The following is a 16746-nucleotide window of genomic DNA, read 5'->3' on the forward strand; positions in this document are numbered from 1 at the left end:
GTATGAATATTAAATAGTGTCAAATACTCTCTTACTCTCCATATCCTATATACGACTTGGTGACTTCATCCTATTGACATTTTTATTTGTAAGTAAAAGGGTAAAAAACCGACTCGATTTGACCTAATAAAAAAAAACCAGATTTCGACTTGTATAATATCTGACCCGATCTATTCGAACCTAATCCATGTACCCAATTGACATATTGTAAGAATGATCAATATTGTCAATATTGTTATTTTCTGTTTTTTTTTTTTCAACCTCCAATTTCATATCCCCTTCTATTCACTAAACAAAGAAAAAAAATCCTAAAATATCTGATAACCTTGCAATTTCTGAGCTACAAAATGCAGAAGCTGATCATCAATTTACCAGAAGAGCTGTTGCACCAAATAATCATCAGATTGCCAGTAAAATCTCTACTTCGATTCAGGTGTGTTTGTAAATCATGGTGTTCTTTAATCAGCTCTTCCAATTTCATTCTTTCACAACTTCATCATAATCAAATTGATGAAAACTATGATGTGCTTTTTAGGAAATATTTATTGGATTTAAAGGAGGAAGTTTATAGCATACATACTGATGATGGGGAATTTCAGAAAATTGAAACCCTTCATTTCCCTTTTAAGAGTTCTTCTGATTATTTCTTGATTGTTGGTTGTGTTAATGGTTTAATTTGTTTGTGGGATGAAACACCCAATACCCTGATGTTATGGAACCCTTCAATTAGAAAATGCTATACTCTTCCTGTGTTTAAAAGGGGTGAAAGAATCGGATTTCCTCGGTCCGTTGTTCGTGATATGTGTTTCGGGTTTGGGTATGATATGTCATCGAATGACTACAAAGTAGTAAGGATTATATTCTATAATGTGATGTTAGATGACAATACTATTGCTTTGAGAACTTTAGTTGTTGCTTTCTCCCTTAGAAGAAAATTGTGGAGGAGGGTTGAATATGATGCTCCTTTGTGTTTGTACTCTCGTTCGTGTAATGTGGGTGGTTTTGTGTATCGGTTGACACAAATTGATAACTATGGGTTCAAGATTGTGTCCTTTGATTTGAGTGTTGAGAAGTTTACGGAATTAGCGTGTCCTGAAGATGTTAAGTCTGTTATTCGGTGTAAAACTGAGTTAACGATTTTTCGTGACTCTCTTGCACTACTCCATGAGTGGGATTACAAGAGATATCATATTTGGGTTATGAAAGAAAATGGTGTGGATAAGTCGTGGATGAAGCTATTCTCAGTAGACCTTGATGGAGGTGTACCGGGGCAACGTATAGTTGGGTTTAGTATGAAAGGGCTGATGCTAGTGGTTGGGGAAGGTAGTTTGTTAGTTTCACCTGTTACGGAGGATGTTAAAGTTGTGAAATATGTGACTCCTGAACCTGAATCTGCTTGGCATGTGGAGTTGTACAAAGAGAGTTTAGTCCTATTCAACGAGCATGATAGTCGACCCTTTTAAACAACAAGCCTTGGCAATGGAATACAGGTGACAACCATGAAGAATTTTGCAGAGCATCGATTGATTTGTAAGTTACTGGCTGCTAATATATAAGTTTGTTGTTGGTTAATCTTATCAAACTTGCATTTTATTTCTTTTATTCTTTTACTTTTTGGGCAATGGCTTAACACGACGCAAGAACACACCAACTACTCCTAGCTTATAGGCATTTTAGGGTTACACCAACATTACCGCTAAGGGCGCTAACAGGACAAAAATTATGACTACTATTATTTAAAGTTGCATTTCCTGGGACATCATCTCATATCACTGAACTACTGATTATAGTAATTGTCTTTCCAACTCATGTACCTTAGTCGTTGTCCAAATATCAATTAAAATCATGAATTGAGCTTTCCAAAATAAGCTAACTATGTTTGTTGGGAGAACATCTTTAACAATTGAACACACGTAACTTGTTCTACAAATTTTTCAAACTCATTTTACTTGGAACAACGTTACATAGTGTATCTGCCTCAATGTAAAATTAAGCTTTATGAAGAACTATAATGAAAGATATTGTAGCAGCTTTATTGGCAAGCTATTGGAAAAGACAAGTTTGATGCCATCTGATTTTATTCTTTCAGATCTTACTAATCATGCTCATCACTTGATTTGATTCTTACAGGCCTTACTAACCAAGATCATCTCCATGAAAAGTTCATGCCATACACTATAAGTGAAACTAGATGTCCAGAAATGTGGATATTAATTAGATTACACACACATACATAGGGAAATATGGTATTACTCGTATAAGAGCATTTTTGAATCACATAACCCAAGATTCTTGTAATAATATTTGAATGAGCAAATGCATGTCATACAATACTTGGTTTAGCTTTTTTTTTTTTCTCTTTCTAAATTTGACTATACGGAATAATCAAATTTGGTTCATGTTAGCCGACCCCACTTATGGGATTAAGGCTTTGATTGATTGATTGATTGTTCAAAATTTGTCTTCCGTCCTGCTACAAGTTTCTCAATTCATTTTTGATTCTTTGTGACATTATTCAGTGTATATATTCGTTGAGTTAGTGTATTAGGATCATTCTCGATAGGTTTGCAGACTTGCAAAAGTAGCTGGCCCATTTTTATGGAAGTTTAATCAAAAGATCTTGTATGTCCTTGTTACTCTCAAGTCTCAATCCCTTTGCAGTTGGCAGTCTTGGCGCTGACAACTACCCGGTAGAGGGCTAGATTAGTGTTCCCTCCTATCCCCTCTTGGAAAAAAGTCTTGACTTCCTAGGAGATGCTATTCACATTTCTGCTTGATTTCTTCCTAGTTTGGTAGTTTGGTGCATAGTTACTGTATATTTTTACTTTACCCCCCATCTCATGAATTAAAAATCCCCACTAGGAAAGGGGTGCATTTGGTCTAACTTGACAATACTAGGTAACAAACCCAATCTTGTACTGGCAAATATGGTTACACTGTTTTAGTGCTCATTACAAGTTTTCCTTGATGAGCTGGTGTACCAATTACTATTGAGATTACCTGTAAAATCTCTACGTCGATTCAGGTGTGTTTTCAAATTTTGGTGCTCTCTAATAAATGATTCCGATTTCATAATTTCACACCTTCATCACAATCATTATCAAGTTGCTGGAAACCATAATGTGCTTTTTAGGAAATCTAATTCCAGCAAGGAAATTTACAGCTAACATCCTGACAATCAAGAATTCCATGAAATTGATACTTTTGATTTCCCATTTAAGAGTTAATCTGATTATTTCACAAATAAAGGCTCTGTTAATAAATTAAACTGTCTGTTGGATAAGAGACTTTACGCCCTAATGTTTTGGAACCTTGCCATTTGAAAATGCCTCAAACTTCCTAAAATGAACAATTTGTCAAAAGAATGAGATTGGCCAGGCCAGTGATATGGTCTCTGATTGTTTGAATACTATGTGTTTCAGGTTTGTTTACGATTCTTTGTCGAAGCACATTAAGATTGTGAGGATCTTTTGGCATGAACATACTGGTTTTCCTTCTAAAACTGTGGTTAATGTGTTCTCCGGCTCTCCCTCCATAATAAGTCATGGAGGACCCTTGATTATTTTGCCCCGTTATCTCCGGTATACACTGTACTCATTTGTGTTATGTGGGTAATTTTGTGTATCAGTTGAGAAAATTTAAGGACAATGTGTTCTTTGATTTGATTATTGAGTTGCTTACGGAGTTAGCTTGTCCTGAAGGTGATAAATCTATTTTCTGATCCTCAACGGCCAAGTTAACATTTTTTTGCGTATCTCTTGCACTATTCTATGAGAGAGACTGGGGCTATACCTTGGGTTATGAAAGAGGATGGTATGGCTAAGTCTTGGATGAAGCTATTCTTCATAGACCTTAATAAGGAGAGTTTATTGGGGCAGCTTATAGTTGGTTTAGTTGGAAAGTACTTTCTAATGGTCTTGGTAGGGATGGTGATTTATTAGTTTCTTCTATTTTGGAAGGTACACAAAAATTGTGAAACACATGCCTATTGAACTTTTTATTTTTTGGCATGACATGTAGAATCGCACAGATTAAACCTTGTCAGAGAGCGGCTATGGGTTTGTAAGTTACTTTGTTACTATGTATTAAGCTTACAATTTCACAAGTATCTAACTGATCTTATCGAAATTGCATATACTGGTAGTTCTGTTTTGATCGTCTTTTTCATGGTTGTAATTGTATTATTGGTTTTTCCTAGGGTTACAATTTACTCGTAGTTCACATCAGACATCATTAGGCTGTGTTCAGTTACTTTGTCCAAAAAAAAAAAAAAAAAAAAAAAACTCATGAATTGTGGGTTGTGAGCAGCATATTACTTGTTCAGTTGTCCTACCCCTGAATATAATCTATGGAGACTGACTTTACTTGAAAGTATCATTTTTGCAACTATACTGTCCGAATGATAAAATTATAAAAATCATAGTAAAGAATTACTTAATTAGTAGTGTCTGAAAATCAAGCTTTAGACGGAATGAAAATCATACTTACTTTGTTATTGACTTCCTCTTCGTCATTTTCAATTGATTTGGTAGGCTTCATTAGATTCTCTTGTTTGGATGTTTCATGTGACACCGTGATCTATTTACTTGAAAAACTAGATGTATTAGTGTCTGAATATACCAGTCAACCGGATAAAAATTATACGTAGTACGGCAGTAGTAAAGAAGTACTTAATTAGTTGTGTCTGAAAATCAAGCTTTAGATGGAAATTTTTTGAAACTCATACTTACTTTGTCACTTGACTTCCTCTTCGGCATTTCAATTGATTTGATTCTGGTAGGCTTGATTAGATTCCCCTAATTGGATGTTTCATGTGACACTGTGATCTATTTACTTAAAAATCTAGATGTATCAGTTTGCCTTGGAGTGGTATATTCAAGATTTTAAGTGTTTGTTGAATGAGCAATTACTTGAGATTGTAAGTTTGATGGTTGTCTATTTACTTGGTGAAAGTGCTGACCCTATATATTGGTTTAACTGAATAAACTGCTTGTTCACTTTGAGTTGCTACTCTTGATACTTGCTAGGACAAATTTTGGTGAGATTTCTGAATACTGAGATCTGAGGTTGGGTTCTTTCATTCTCATATTTTTTGAAAGCCTTGGTACTGAACCCTGTGAACCAGTGAAGGGATTAGGCTTGCGTGCATCCTTTCGGCTCAAGGGGTGCATTCCACTAGCTTTTTCGTAGCTCAATAGTTTGGTGCTCTTTTCAGCTTTAGGATATGGTTATATATAATACATGTCAGAATATACTTTTTTATCTCTGATAAATTTGCAGGTGAGGAAAGCAAATTATATGACCTTGAGTAAAGGGTGCCAGGTGAGGAAAGGGAGCTACTACAGCTGTTTGAGAGTTGACAATTCAGAACTGTGACTTTCTTGGTTGTAAGCTGGTTCTCGGTTCTTATATTCTGGTTTTCTGAACTATAATAGATCAGCTAGGTGAGCTTCGTTTGGTTTATAAAGTTGACTGCAAGCTTCCGATAGTTTCATCTCCATTTCTTAAAGTAAGATGTTGGTCTGATCCTCTTTTGGTGTAAATATTTAAGATTTTGGAATAAGTGCTATATTTCATCTCCATTTCTTTCTTCTGGCAGTGAAGGAGAGCTGAATCTGGCAGTGAGGGTTGAAGCTTTCAGATGTTCATAATTAGTTTTACAACTAGAAATAATCTCAAATCTGGAGATGGATCTGCTGCATTGTTCATATCTAGTATTTGATTGCACGGCACTCTTTCATTATCCACAGCTGGAATTGTAGGTCACTCTTCTCCTTCATTTAGTAGAACAAAGACGTTCAATATATGTGGGTTCTTTCCAGCCAACCAAGTGGTGTCATAATATGTACGAAGAACATCATGCTTAATACATACCGGCACATGATCATAAACATTTGTATTCCCACCCTGGCAGTGACACCAAGGCCATCAATGGTACAAAGTCTATACCATTGGAAGAAAATCAATCTACCCTCCCTTGTTGTGCCAGTGTTTGGTGAGTAATCTGATCTGATAAAAAACAGTTTATCGGCCTTGACTCAGCTGCCCCGTAGGCCGTAGCCACCTTAGGTCTGGTAGCAGGCCATGGGCTCATAATTTCGATATCATCAGAAATTCAGAATGCCAGTAATTTGTTCAGTGCGTGTATAATCTGCATCATCACATACCCTTCACTGTACAATTATTCATATTTGTAATTCCTTGTTTTAAAATAGACTTTCACATTTGCCAACCCATAATTTTGATTGTTTTGGACTAATACTTCCTCCGTTTTTTTATACATGCAACACACACTTTTTCACGGTATTTAAGAAAAGTGAAGATCATGTGATTTAATACAATTAAAATGAGGGTGAGAGATAGTTAGGAGTATAATTTAGTGGGCCATGTGATTAAAATAAGGGAAATAGTACAAATTTTGATAAAACAACTTTCTAATTTTAGTGTGTTGCAAGTATTGTGATATTTCTATTTTGGGAAAGTATTGCAAGTATAAAAAAAACGGAGGAAGTATGTTAATCTAATTATTATTATTTTTTTACTTCCCAATTAGAAATAGGTGCACCATGGTGCACCTAGAAATAGGTGCACCACGACTGTATTTTTGAACATTTAGTAAAAAAAATTGAACATATTACAAAAAATGAACATTTAGTAAAAAGAATATAAACACGTCACAAAAATTGAACATAACATGCAATTTTTATGTTCATATTTTATCAAGAGATGTTCATTTTGTATACATTAAATGTTCAATTTATATTACAAAACTATTGAATTATTACGAGTCAGTTCAAAATTTGTCTGACTCTTAATAATTCAAAATTTGTGATTGTTCTTTTTTTTTTACTAAATGTTCAAAATTTGTTATTGTTTATATTTTTTTACTAAAAGTTCAAAATTATAGGTGTGGTGCATTGCGATTGTTCAGATTTTTTTTACTAAATGTTCAAAATTTGTGATGTTCAGATTTTTTAACTAAGTGTTCAAAATTCTTGATTGTTCAGATTTCTTTTACTAAATGTTCTAAAGTATAAGCATGATGCATTGCAATTGTTCAGATTTTTTAACTAAATGTTCAAAATTTGCGATGTTCAGATGTTTTTACTACATGTTCAAAATTTGCAATTGTTCAGATTTTTTTTACTAATTGTTCAAAAGTATAAGCGTGGTGAACCATGGTGCATCTTAAAATTTGCCTAGGTAAATATTTGGTAAATGAAAATGTATGTTTTGGGAATAAGTATATATTTTGAAAATGAGAATAGTTACTTTGGATTATGTAAATATTTTGGTAAATAATACTCCCTCTGTCCCCCAAAACTTGACCCTTTAGGCCAAATTCTAACCCCAAAATGATCATCCCATTTGCATTAAAAATACTCTACAGTTTTCAAAATTGTGTAAAATTAGCTTTTCCATGTAAAATTGCTTTCCTTGTACTTATAATAGTTTCTCTTTCTATTTTTTTGCAACCGTCATGTAAATTTCACTTTCCAATGTACTTTTACTAATTCTTGTACTTTCTTTATACCCATGAAAATTGCTCATAAGGGTCGAAGTTTTGGGGACGGATGGAATAATGTTTTTTACTCTTTCTAAGAACTTGGTAAATGGTATTAGTTGCATTGGAAATAGATAAATATGATGGTAAGTGTATAATATTTTTATTTTACTTTTCACATCATTTTAAAAACAATTTTTCACAAATTGAATGATTATTTCAATCTTTAATTACTCCATGAATGATTAAAAATATTTTTCATGTTCTGTTTGTTTTGGAAATTGGGACTATTTCCCTACCTTTCAAAAAGTCGATTAAAAGTAGTGTATGGATATTTATAGCTCTTAAAATATTTGTTTACATGTGAATGTTACCAACAACTAAATTTGTGACATATGATTAAATCGAAATAACTCCCCATACATGGCTAGCTATTAGCAGCCCCAATAATGTAAAGATTATAAACTCTATTACAATGTCTTAATTGTTTCACAGTACACTAAATAGAATTCACTTTTTACTCATTTTAAAATGAGAAGAATAAATAGGATTGGAAGGAGTACTACATAATCAAATATGTTACTATGTAATGGGTAAATAGTCGAATTATATCTATTAACTATTACTAAAACAAAATGTTAGAAGATTCAACATCACAACTACAACCTATCAATTCATCCTAAAAAAATGAAACAATTGTAAATAGCACACTAATAAATGGACTCCTATATTGAAATATGTATTATGAGACGTTGAACATGTATTATAAGTTTATAACATAATGATGAAAACCTAAAATTTTAAAATTCCAAATCTTTTTGTACACAATGCTTAATTCTTATTCATATTTATCCATATTTTCAAAATGTACAAATTATAATAATAAATTTTATATAAACTGTGCATTGGGGGTTTTAACCTAGTTTTGAAACAATACGAATGTTAATTAAAAAGGTAAAATTAAGTGGATACTGGATAGTGAACTATTTTGAAAAGGATGTACTCATAGTGTTGTAGTAATCTTCTTGTAGTATTTTCTTTTACATCCGTTTCATAATAATTACAATACTATTGACTATCATTTTTTTTTTGTAATGATTTACTATTATTTTATTATTTTGTTCTTTACCTCTCTCCTATAAACTCGACTTGTCCAATATTTTAATCTATTCGACTCACTCTTCCAAACTTCCCTCCGAAGTAATCCAATTAGTTAAAGCAATGCACTTTAAAAAACAAAGGGAGTAGAAATTAGGAAAATTTCACATTTGCTACCAGGGAAAGGACCCTGATTCACATTTGCTACCCCTTTAATTTTTTATTTTATATTACTACCACACAAAATCACATAATTTTAATTTTGCTACCACTTAACACTTTCCGTTAGTGACATCAACCAACCTCACTGCCACCCTCCCTCCCCGGACACCCTCACTACCTCCCCGTTTGCCACCTTCGACCACCATGATTTTTTTTAAACCCAGCAACCTCCCTACCCCCTGTCGGCGCCGGTGACAGCCCCACCACCTTCCCTTATCCCTTCCTCGCTGCCCCCACCCCCACCCTTAAACACCAGCTCGACACCACCCTTCCCCCACCCAAAACAGCCAAAACAGCCACCCCCAACCCTTAAACACCAGCCCCGACATCACCCCAACCAGAATCGAGCCGGAAACGGCCGATTTCCCCTTTCCCCAACCTAAATCAAGCCGAAAACAATCGATTTCCCCCATCCCAACCTGAATCGAGCCGGAAACGAAACCCTAAATTCAATTTGGGTGGTTTTGGGGTGGTGGACGAGTGGTTTTGAGTTAAGGAAGGTCGAAAACGGTAAGGGAAGGGGAGGGGGTCGATTTCGGTGGGGGGAACGGGGCTGGGGGGCGGATTCCGGTGGGAGGAAGGGGGAAGGGGTGGATTTGGTTCGGGTGGGGGTCGGGGCAGCAAGTACGGGTGGCTACGTAGGGGTGGGGGAAAAGGAGGAGGGTGGGTTCCCCGGTTCGCGTTGGCTGGGTAGGGGTGGGGGAAAAGGAGGTGGTGGGTTCGCCGGTCGCCGGCAGGGAGGGAGGGAAGGGGTGGCAGGGGAGGGGGGGGGAAGGTGGTTTTTAATTTTTAATTTTTTTTTTTAATTTATGTTTTTAATATTTTTTTATAAACTTAACAGAAATCTTAACGGATTCCGTTAAGTGGTAGTGATTTTTAAAATACTCTGATTTAGGTGGTAGCAGTATAAAATAAAAAATTAAAGGGGTAGTAAATGTGAATTAGGGTCCTTTCTCTGATAGCAAATGTGATTTTCCTAGAATTTATTTGAGTGGAAACGATTGAGAAAATATTCGTTTTTTTCATTGATAAACAAAAAATATTTACTCGTATCACGTTATATTATCTAAAGAAAATTAACAACGTTTTCATTAATATATGGGCTCTACAGCTAATGGTGATGTACTCCGTAGTTGTTAATTTATCACCAAGAGAAATTAGGGCAAGTTCGAAACGATCGCTATAATATTTTATTGTAAAATATGTGTACAACTCTGTACATGCATTGATGAATATGAAGTGGAAGCTGGATAGTCATTGTAACAGTTTGACTTGCGTTGAACGTTATCGAATCGTCGTCAGAAGTTGTACCATGCAAGAACAGCACTTTTTTTTAAGTAGGAGTTGTCATTTCCCCTCTTTCTTCTACCCAAATTAAGAACCCTAAAAAAAAAAAAAAAATTCCAGAAAAATTTCAACATCAATTGGCGTAAAAATGGATAACTACGAGTATTTGCCGACTGAAATTCTTTTCCAAATCATCATCAAATTGCCTGTAAAATCTCTGGTTCGATTCAGGTCTGTTTCTAAATTTTGGTATTCTCGAATTGGCAAATTCAAATTCATGCTTTCACATTTGCAGCATAACAAGGAATCTGGAAATTATGATGTGTTGTTCAGGAAATATTGTCAAGATTGTAGGATGGAAAATTATAGCTTACATTCTGATGATAAAATGTTTCCAGAAATTAAAACCCTAGATTTTCCATTTTAGTGTTGGTTTAGTTATTTCTCAATTATAGGTTGTGTTAATGGTGTGATCTGCTTGTGGGGTGAAAAATTCAAAATTCTAATTTTGTGGAACCCTTCAATTAGAAAATATATTACACTTCCTAAGTTTGAATTGCAACCACCCATGAAATTGGGTAAAAGAAAGAGAGCTGAATGGAATCCTGTAGTGGTTCATGATATGTGTTTCGGGTTTGGGTTTGATGTGGTTTCGAATGAGTTTAAAGTTGTAAGGATCATTTTGTATGTGGATAACCTTGGATTGCTTGACAGTGAGTTTGTAAGTTCAGTTTCTGTGCTCTCCCTTGGTAGAAAAAAGTGGAGGAGACTTGATTTTAATGCTGTGTTTGAAATGTACTCTCGTTCGTGTAATGTGGGTGGTTTTGTGTATCGGTTGACATCGGTTATAAGGGAAAGACGATTGAAGATTGTATCCTTTGATTTGAGCAAAGAGTTGTTTGCAGGGATAGCATGTCCCGATGAAGCATGATTTGGTATGGACTGTTTACCCGAGTTAACAATTTTTCTTGACTCACTTGCATTACTCCATGAGTGGGATAAGAAGCGGTACCACATTTGGGTTATGAAAGAAGATGGTGGTGTGGATAAGTCGTGGATGAAGTTCTTCTCAGTAGACCTTGATGTAGTTGTACGTGTACCTGAGCAACGTATAGTTGGTTTTAGTATGAAAGGGCTGATGCTAGTGGTTGGGGAAGGTAATGTTGTAGTTTCGCCTGTTGTGGAGGATGTCGAAGTTGTGAAATATGTGCCTCCTTGCCCTGAATCTGGTTGGCATGTGGAGTCCTATGTAGAGAGTTTAGCTCTACTCAAGGTGGGTGAAAATCAACCACCAAATTTGGTTATGTGAAGCATGAAGAGGCTGGAGACCGTTGAGTGACTTCTAAGGGCTTTTGAAAGGTACTTTGTATTTAGTAGTTTGTTATTTCTTAGGTCTTTGATTGATCAACTTGGAGTTGCATTTCCTGGTTATTTTGTTTTAATTGTCTGCGCAATTGCTCATGGTACTGAAATTCTGATTTAGTAATGGTCTTTTAATGTTTTGTATTTTTCTAATTGCTCACGTAAGACATCATATCTGATGCAAATAAGCCATCTACAGATAAATTTAAGCGATTGGAAACTATAGTTAAATCACTTTAGTGGTTATAATGGCAGGCTGTTTAGAATTTAAATTTTAAATGGAAAATTTACATGTGACATATGATTTCCTTATCGTTTTCAGCTGAATTTGTTTTCTGGCTGGCTAACATATATTTTGAGAAGATAATACATGTGAAACTAGACATAAGAGCATCTTTGAAATCATTGTATTCAATATTGTTTAAGTTTGCTTGTTAGTGAGCATAACATGCAACTTTGGTATAACTCTTTCTGTTAGTTTATTCTTCTCTAGTTCGTTTCTCATCCTTCAACAAGTTTTTAGATTTCATAGTGTCATGTGTCATCTCTTAGAATTTCATAGTGATAAGAGATGTTTCTTAAGACCTTGAGCTCAAAATTTAAAACCCAGCAGGAATTATTTGGTGGGGGAGATAAGATTAAGAAAATATGAAGTCTTACAACATATGTCAACTACTAAATGCCAAATCTAAGTCGCAAGTGATCTTTTGATTGAACATTGGAGGTAATACTGCCTATGAAATTGTTTTTCCTATGTAGTTTCAGCTGTTAGGGAGTACTGAAAAAGTAAACTAATTATGTAAATAAAGATGTCTTCAACTAGAGGTACTTTCTTTTAAGGGAGCCATTCTTGAAATACCTAGGTCGGCAACTTACCTCATTTCTCTCCTTTTTGACTTTGAGTTTGAAACTTCCAATTGGTTTGGGATTTTAAGAATGATAATGGGCTGTAGGTCTGTTTTTGTTTTATATGATACGATTTTTGGTTTGATTATGATGCTTTGTCAAATGACTTTCAAAGTTGTCAGGGTCCTTCTCTATTACAAGCCGATACAGTCATACAAGAGTTAAGTAAAAAACCTCATAATTTTGTTGCTGTTTTCACCTTCCGTAAAAAGTCACGGATTTCTTTGAGTTTGAAACTTCCAATGGGTTTGGGATTTTAAGAATGATAATGGGCTTTAGGTCTGTTTTTGTTATATATGATACGAGTTTTGGTTTGATTATGATGCTTTGTCAAATGACTTTCAAAGTTGTCAGGGTCATTCTCTATTACAAGCCGATACAGTCATACAAGAGTTAACTAAAAAACCTCATAATTTTGTTGCTGTTTTCACCTTCTGTAAAAAAGTCATGGAGGTTCCTTGACTATTCTGCTCAGTTGAATTTGTAAGACCATCTGTTCAATATGGGTAGTTTTGTCTATCTGTTGAACTAACCAATATATGCCTGAGGGTTATAGATCTACATGGTATTTAACCTTGTAGGCCTTGTACGAAGAGGGTTTTAGTTTTACTCTTAGAGGGTGAGTATCTACTCTTATCACATAACTCTGGTAACAGGCAATGTCAACTTGTCAAGCAAGTGGAAGCAATACGAAGCTGAGAGAATATCAATGTCTGATGCATTTGTTGTTGATTTGTTTGGTCCTCTTACCGTAATGGTATCGTGTTGTAGTACGAGACCTTCCGAGTTAATCTGGGAGATAAACTCGAAATTTCTCTCGCACTACTGAGCGTAGAAAGTTTTATACTTTTATGGTATTTAATGACAATTGGTATCCTTTTTTTTAATTGTTTCCAAGGGAATGAATTCTGTTCATTTTAGGAAGCTATGGGAAAGAGGCTTGTGATGACATATATGTTTGTTTTTCAAGTAAGTTGTGTGAATGATTAAGCCATTGGAAGAAACTATGCCTTAGAATTAGTAATTTAATTGGAAGACTATTAAAATAAGTTAAAATGGAAAATGATCTGGGTTGATTTCTGAAACCTAGATAAGAACTTTTCTTTACTTTTTTATTCTTTTTTTAGTTGTGAAATGATTATGTGTGGCACTATTGAGTACATAAAGGCTTATAAAGCATAAATCTTGCGATGGTTCAATGCTAAAAACCTTTGAATTAGATCCTTCTCCATTAGCTCACTGTAGTTCTGACCTTGTTATGTGAAGGGTTTAACCGTGAGTGAAAGATCCTACTATGTCAATTATGGATTTCATGTAGAACTTTGGAGGGGTTTTCGTTCTTATGTTTTCCAACCTTTTGAGCATGATAGAGTTTTGCAGTTGGCCCTATAGCTCTTGTTGTTCTCATCCCCATGGTAATTGGCACTAACCACTTTGACCTGTTAGATGACTTGGAAGTCCTGTGTCTTCCTCACCCTCCCGGAAACGGGAAAAAAAAAGGAGCTAGTTCCACTTTGTTCTTGGTTTGCTACTTTAGTGATTTGTGCAAGTTCAAGGATACTGAATCACTGATACATTTTTTTTTCATGCTTAATTTACAGGTTAAGTAAAATGCAGATTTACTATAATGGAATCATTTCTGAAGAGGCTGTCACTGCAGCAGCTTGATAAAGTTTTCGAGCTATGGCGTTTTTTAGCTTCCTAAGGTGTATTAGGCCCTAAAAGCATTATCTACTATAAGTGGATCTTAGGCTGTGCTTGGTTTAAGACTTTAAGTTAGTTTTTTTCTTTTCTTTCTCTTGGTTTCCTAAGGTGTATTAGGCCATAAAAAGCATTAAAAACTGTAAGTGGATCTTAGGTTGTGCTTGGTTTGGTTTGGCTATTGTGATGGATCACCATATGAGGTTCAACAGTCAAGAAGAGGCAACCAATGAGAAAGAGACAACAGGAGCAAAAAAAAGGAAAACAAGCAACAAAGCCTTAACAATGTCTAATTATGGTTTTGCCATTTTAGCTAAGGAATCACATGTATCCATCTTTAGTGTTAGATGTCTTGAGTATATATAGGGTAGTAAACTTAGTAGGTAGTATATCCAGAAATTGAGTGAACATCTTGAGAGACTTGTAGCCTCAAGCTACTAGAGTCTAGAGAGATTTGTAGCCTAAAGCTACTAAGAGATTCATAACCTCAAGTGATGGCTATCCTTATGTAATACAACCTTTAATCAATCAAATGTTGAAGCTTTCAGCCTTAAATTAATATTAATTGTGCTTAATTAAATCAGTAGAATTCAGTCTATAACAGCTTACTTTGTTACTTGACTTCGTCTTTGTCATTTTCAATTGATTTGATTTTGGAAGGCTTGATTGGATTCTCTTAATTGGATGTTTCATGTGACACCGTGATTCTAGTAGCTTCTGAAAATTAGGTATCGTGATAAACATGTCGGCAATTTTTATTTTCTGGCGAGAAAAAGTCAAAAAATTACAACATTGAAGGCTATAATCCAAGCTTTTTGAGGTTTTGGGGCCCGGTAACGAAAAGCCTTGATACCCTAAGGGATACATCTCGGGGTCATATAATGTCGTTTGAAACCATATATGATCATTATATATTGTCATAAACGTCCGTGGTAGGCTTGAGTTTACGAAATCGCTACAAATTGGGAACTAGTAAAATGACCGTTTAAGGGCATAATGGATGGTTCCACCGACCCAATTGTACTCCCGGAGGGTATTAGGGACCATGGTAAACATCTTGGCAATTTTAGTTCCGGGCGAAAAAATGTAAAAAAATTACAAAATTGAAGGTTATAATCCACGCTTTTTGAGGAAATTTTGAGGTTTCGTGGCACGGTGGCGAAAAGCCTTGAGACCCTAAGGGATACATCTCAGGTTCATTTAATTCCGTTAAAAACCACATATGATCATTATATGTTGTCGTAAACGTCCGTGGTAGGCTTGAGTTTATGAAATCACTACAACTTGTGAACTAGTAAAATTACCGTTTAAGGGTATATTAGATGGTTCCGCCGACCCAATTTGACTCCCGAAGGATATTAGGGACCATGGTAAACATCTCGGCAATTTTATTTTCGGGCGAAAAAGGTCAAAAAAATTACAAAATTGAAGGCTATAATCCACGCTTTTTGAGGAAATTTTGAGGTTTCGGGGCCCGGTGGCGAAAAGCTTTGAGACCCTAAGGGATACATCTCGGGGTCTTATAATCCGTTTGAAACCACATATGATCATTATATGTTGTCATAAACGTCCGTGATAGGCTTGAGTTTACGAAATCACTTCAAGTTGTGAACAGGTAAAATGATTGTTTAATGGAATATTGGATGGTTCCACCGACCCAATTGGACTCTTGGAGGGTATTAGTGATCATGGTAAACATCTCGGCAATTTTTATTTCAGGGCAAAAAAAAGGTCAATAAAAATTACAAAATTGAAGGTTATAATCTACGCTTTTTAAGGAAATTTTGAGGTTTTGGGGGCCCTTGGCCTTTACATCGCCGGATAATGGTCATATATGGGTCCACACAATATTATATGATCCCAGGATTCATCCTGTAGTGTTCCGTGAATTCTAATACCAGTTTCCGACACCTCCTAAATCGCTCCAATTTCATGTATTATAGTAGAGTTGTCGATTCGGGTATTCAAGTCGGATTTGGGTTGGGTCAAATCATATCTTGGATTAAATTAGGATATGGTTATATGTCGGGTCAATATAGCCTCATATCAGTTTCAAGTTTGGGTCGAATCAATTTCAGTTGAGTTTATTCTAGGTAGTTCACCTTTTCAAATATATGTCGGGTTCAATTCGAGCAAAATTCAGATCGGATTCAATTTCAAGTTCGGGTTGTGTGTGAGTCAGGTTTGAGTGGGTTAATAGATGGGGCATTCGGGTTCGAGTTAGTGTTGAGTTGAGTTGAGTTTTGGTTCAAGTTCAATTCCAATACATATCGATGTGCTCAAGTTGAACCTATATAATTACGCCTTCCATGATTTGATCAGCTTTATCAGATTTTATTAAACCTATATATGAGTTATAGAGAACAAAAGGTGTACAAGCTGAATCGGATTGTGGGTTTACAGATTTGTACCAGTATATAAGTTGAACAAAAGGCATATAAATATTATTAAACCTTCCATGACTCGGGTTCAGGTTCTAATTGGGTCGGGTACTAGTTCGGGTTCAGATTGTTGTTGGGTCGGATTAAATCGGTTGAAGGTTACTCTCAGGTTGGGAGCAGGTTCGGGTTCAGGTCAAAAAGTATTGGATCAAATTGGTTGTCACTTAACATATGGTTAGGTTCAGGTCGGGTCACGGGTCACTAGTTTCACCCCATTGTCCAGGT

General features: G+C 35.4%; 1 protein-coding gene and 1 pseudogene across 3 annotated transcripts; both read left to right on the top strand.

The window, feature by feature from the left end:
- Positions 1 to 278: 278 nt before the first annotated feature.
- LOC145621084 (F-box/kelch-repeat protein At3g23880-like) lies at positions 279 to 6280 on the top strand. Of its 2 annotated transcripts, none has more exons than XM_081675820.1 (3): positions 279 to 1530; positions 3423 to 5509; positions 5600 to 6280. In XM_081675820.1, the coding sequence occupies exon 1, from the start codon at positions 348 to 350 to the stop codon at positions 1461 to 1463; it is 1116 nt and encodes a 371-aa protein (XP_081531946.1). In that variant the 5' UTR covers positions 279 to 347; the 3' UTR covers positions 1464 to 1530; positions 3423 to 5509; positions 5600 to 6280. The 2 variants fall into 2 exon arrangements, with proteins under 2 accessions (XP_081531946.1, XP_081531947.1); XM_081675821.1 differs by having other exon boundaries at positions 5281 to 5509.
- Positions 6281 to 10110: 3830 nt separating this feature from the next.
- Positions 10111 to 14639, top strand: LOC145621427 (F-box protein CPR1-like; annotated as a pseudogene). The gene is made up of 2 exons (XR_014108416.1): positions 10111 to 11470; positions 13981 to 14639. The product of XR_014108416.1 is annotated as an F-box protein CPR1-like (transcript).
- Positions 14640 to 16746: the final 2107 nt, after the last annotated feature.

The sequence above is a fragment of the Chenopodium album genome, chromosome 27, assembly GCF_948465745.1.
Source record: "Chenopodium album chromosome 27, dcCheAlbu1.1, whole genome shotgun sequence".
NCBI classification, from domain to species: domain Eukaryota; kingdom Viridiplantae; phylum Streptophyta; class Magnoliopsida; order Caryophyllales; family Amaranthaceae; genus Chenopodium; species Chenopodium album.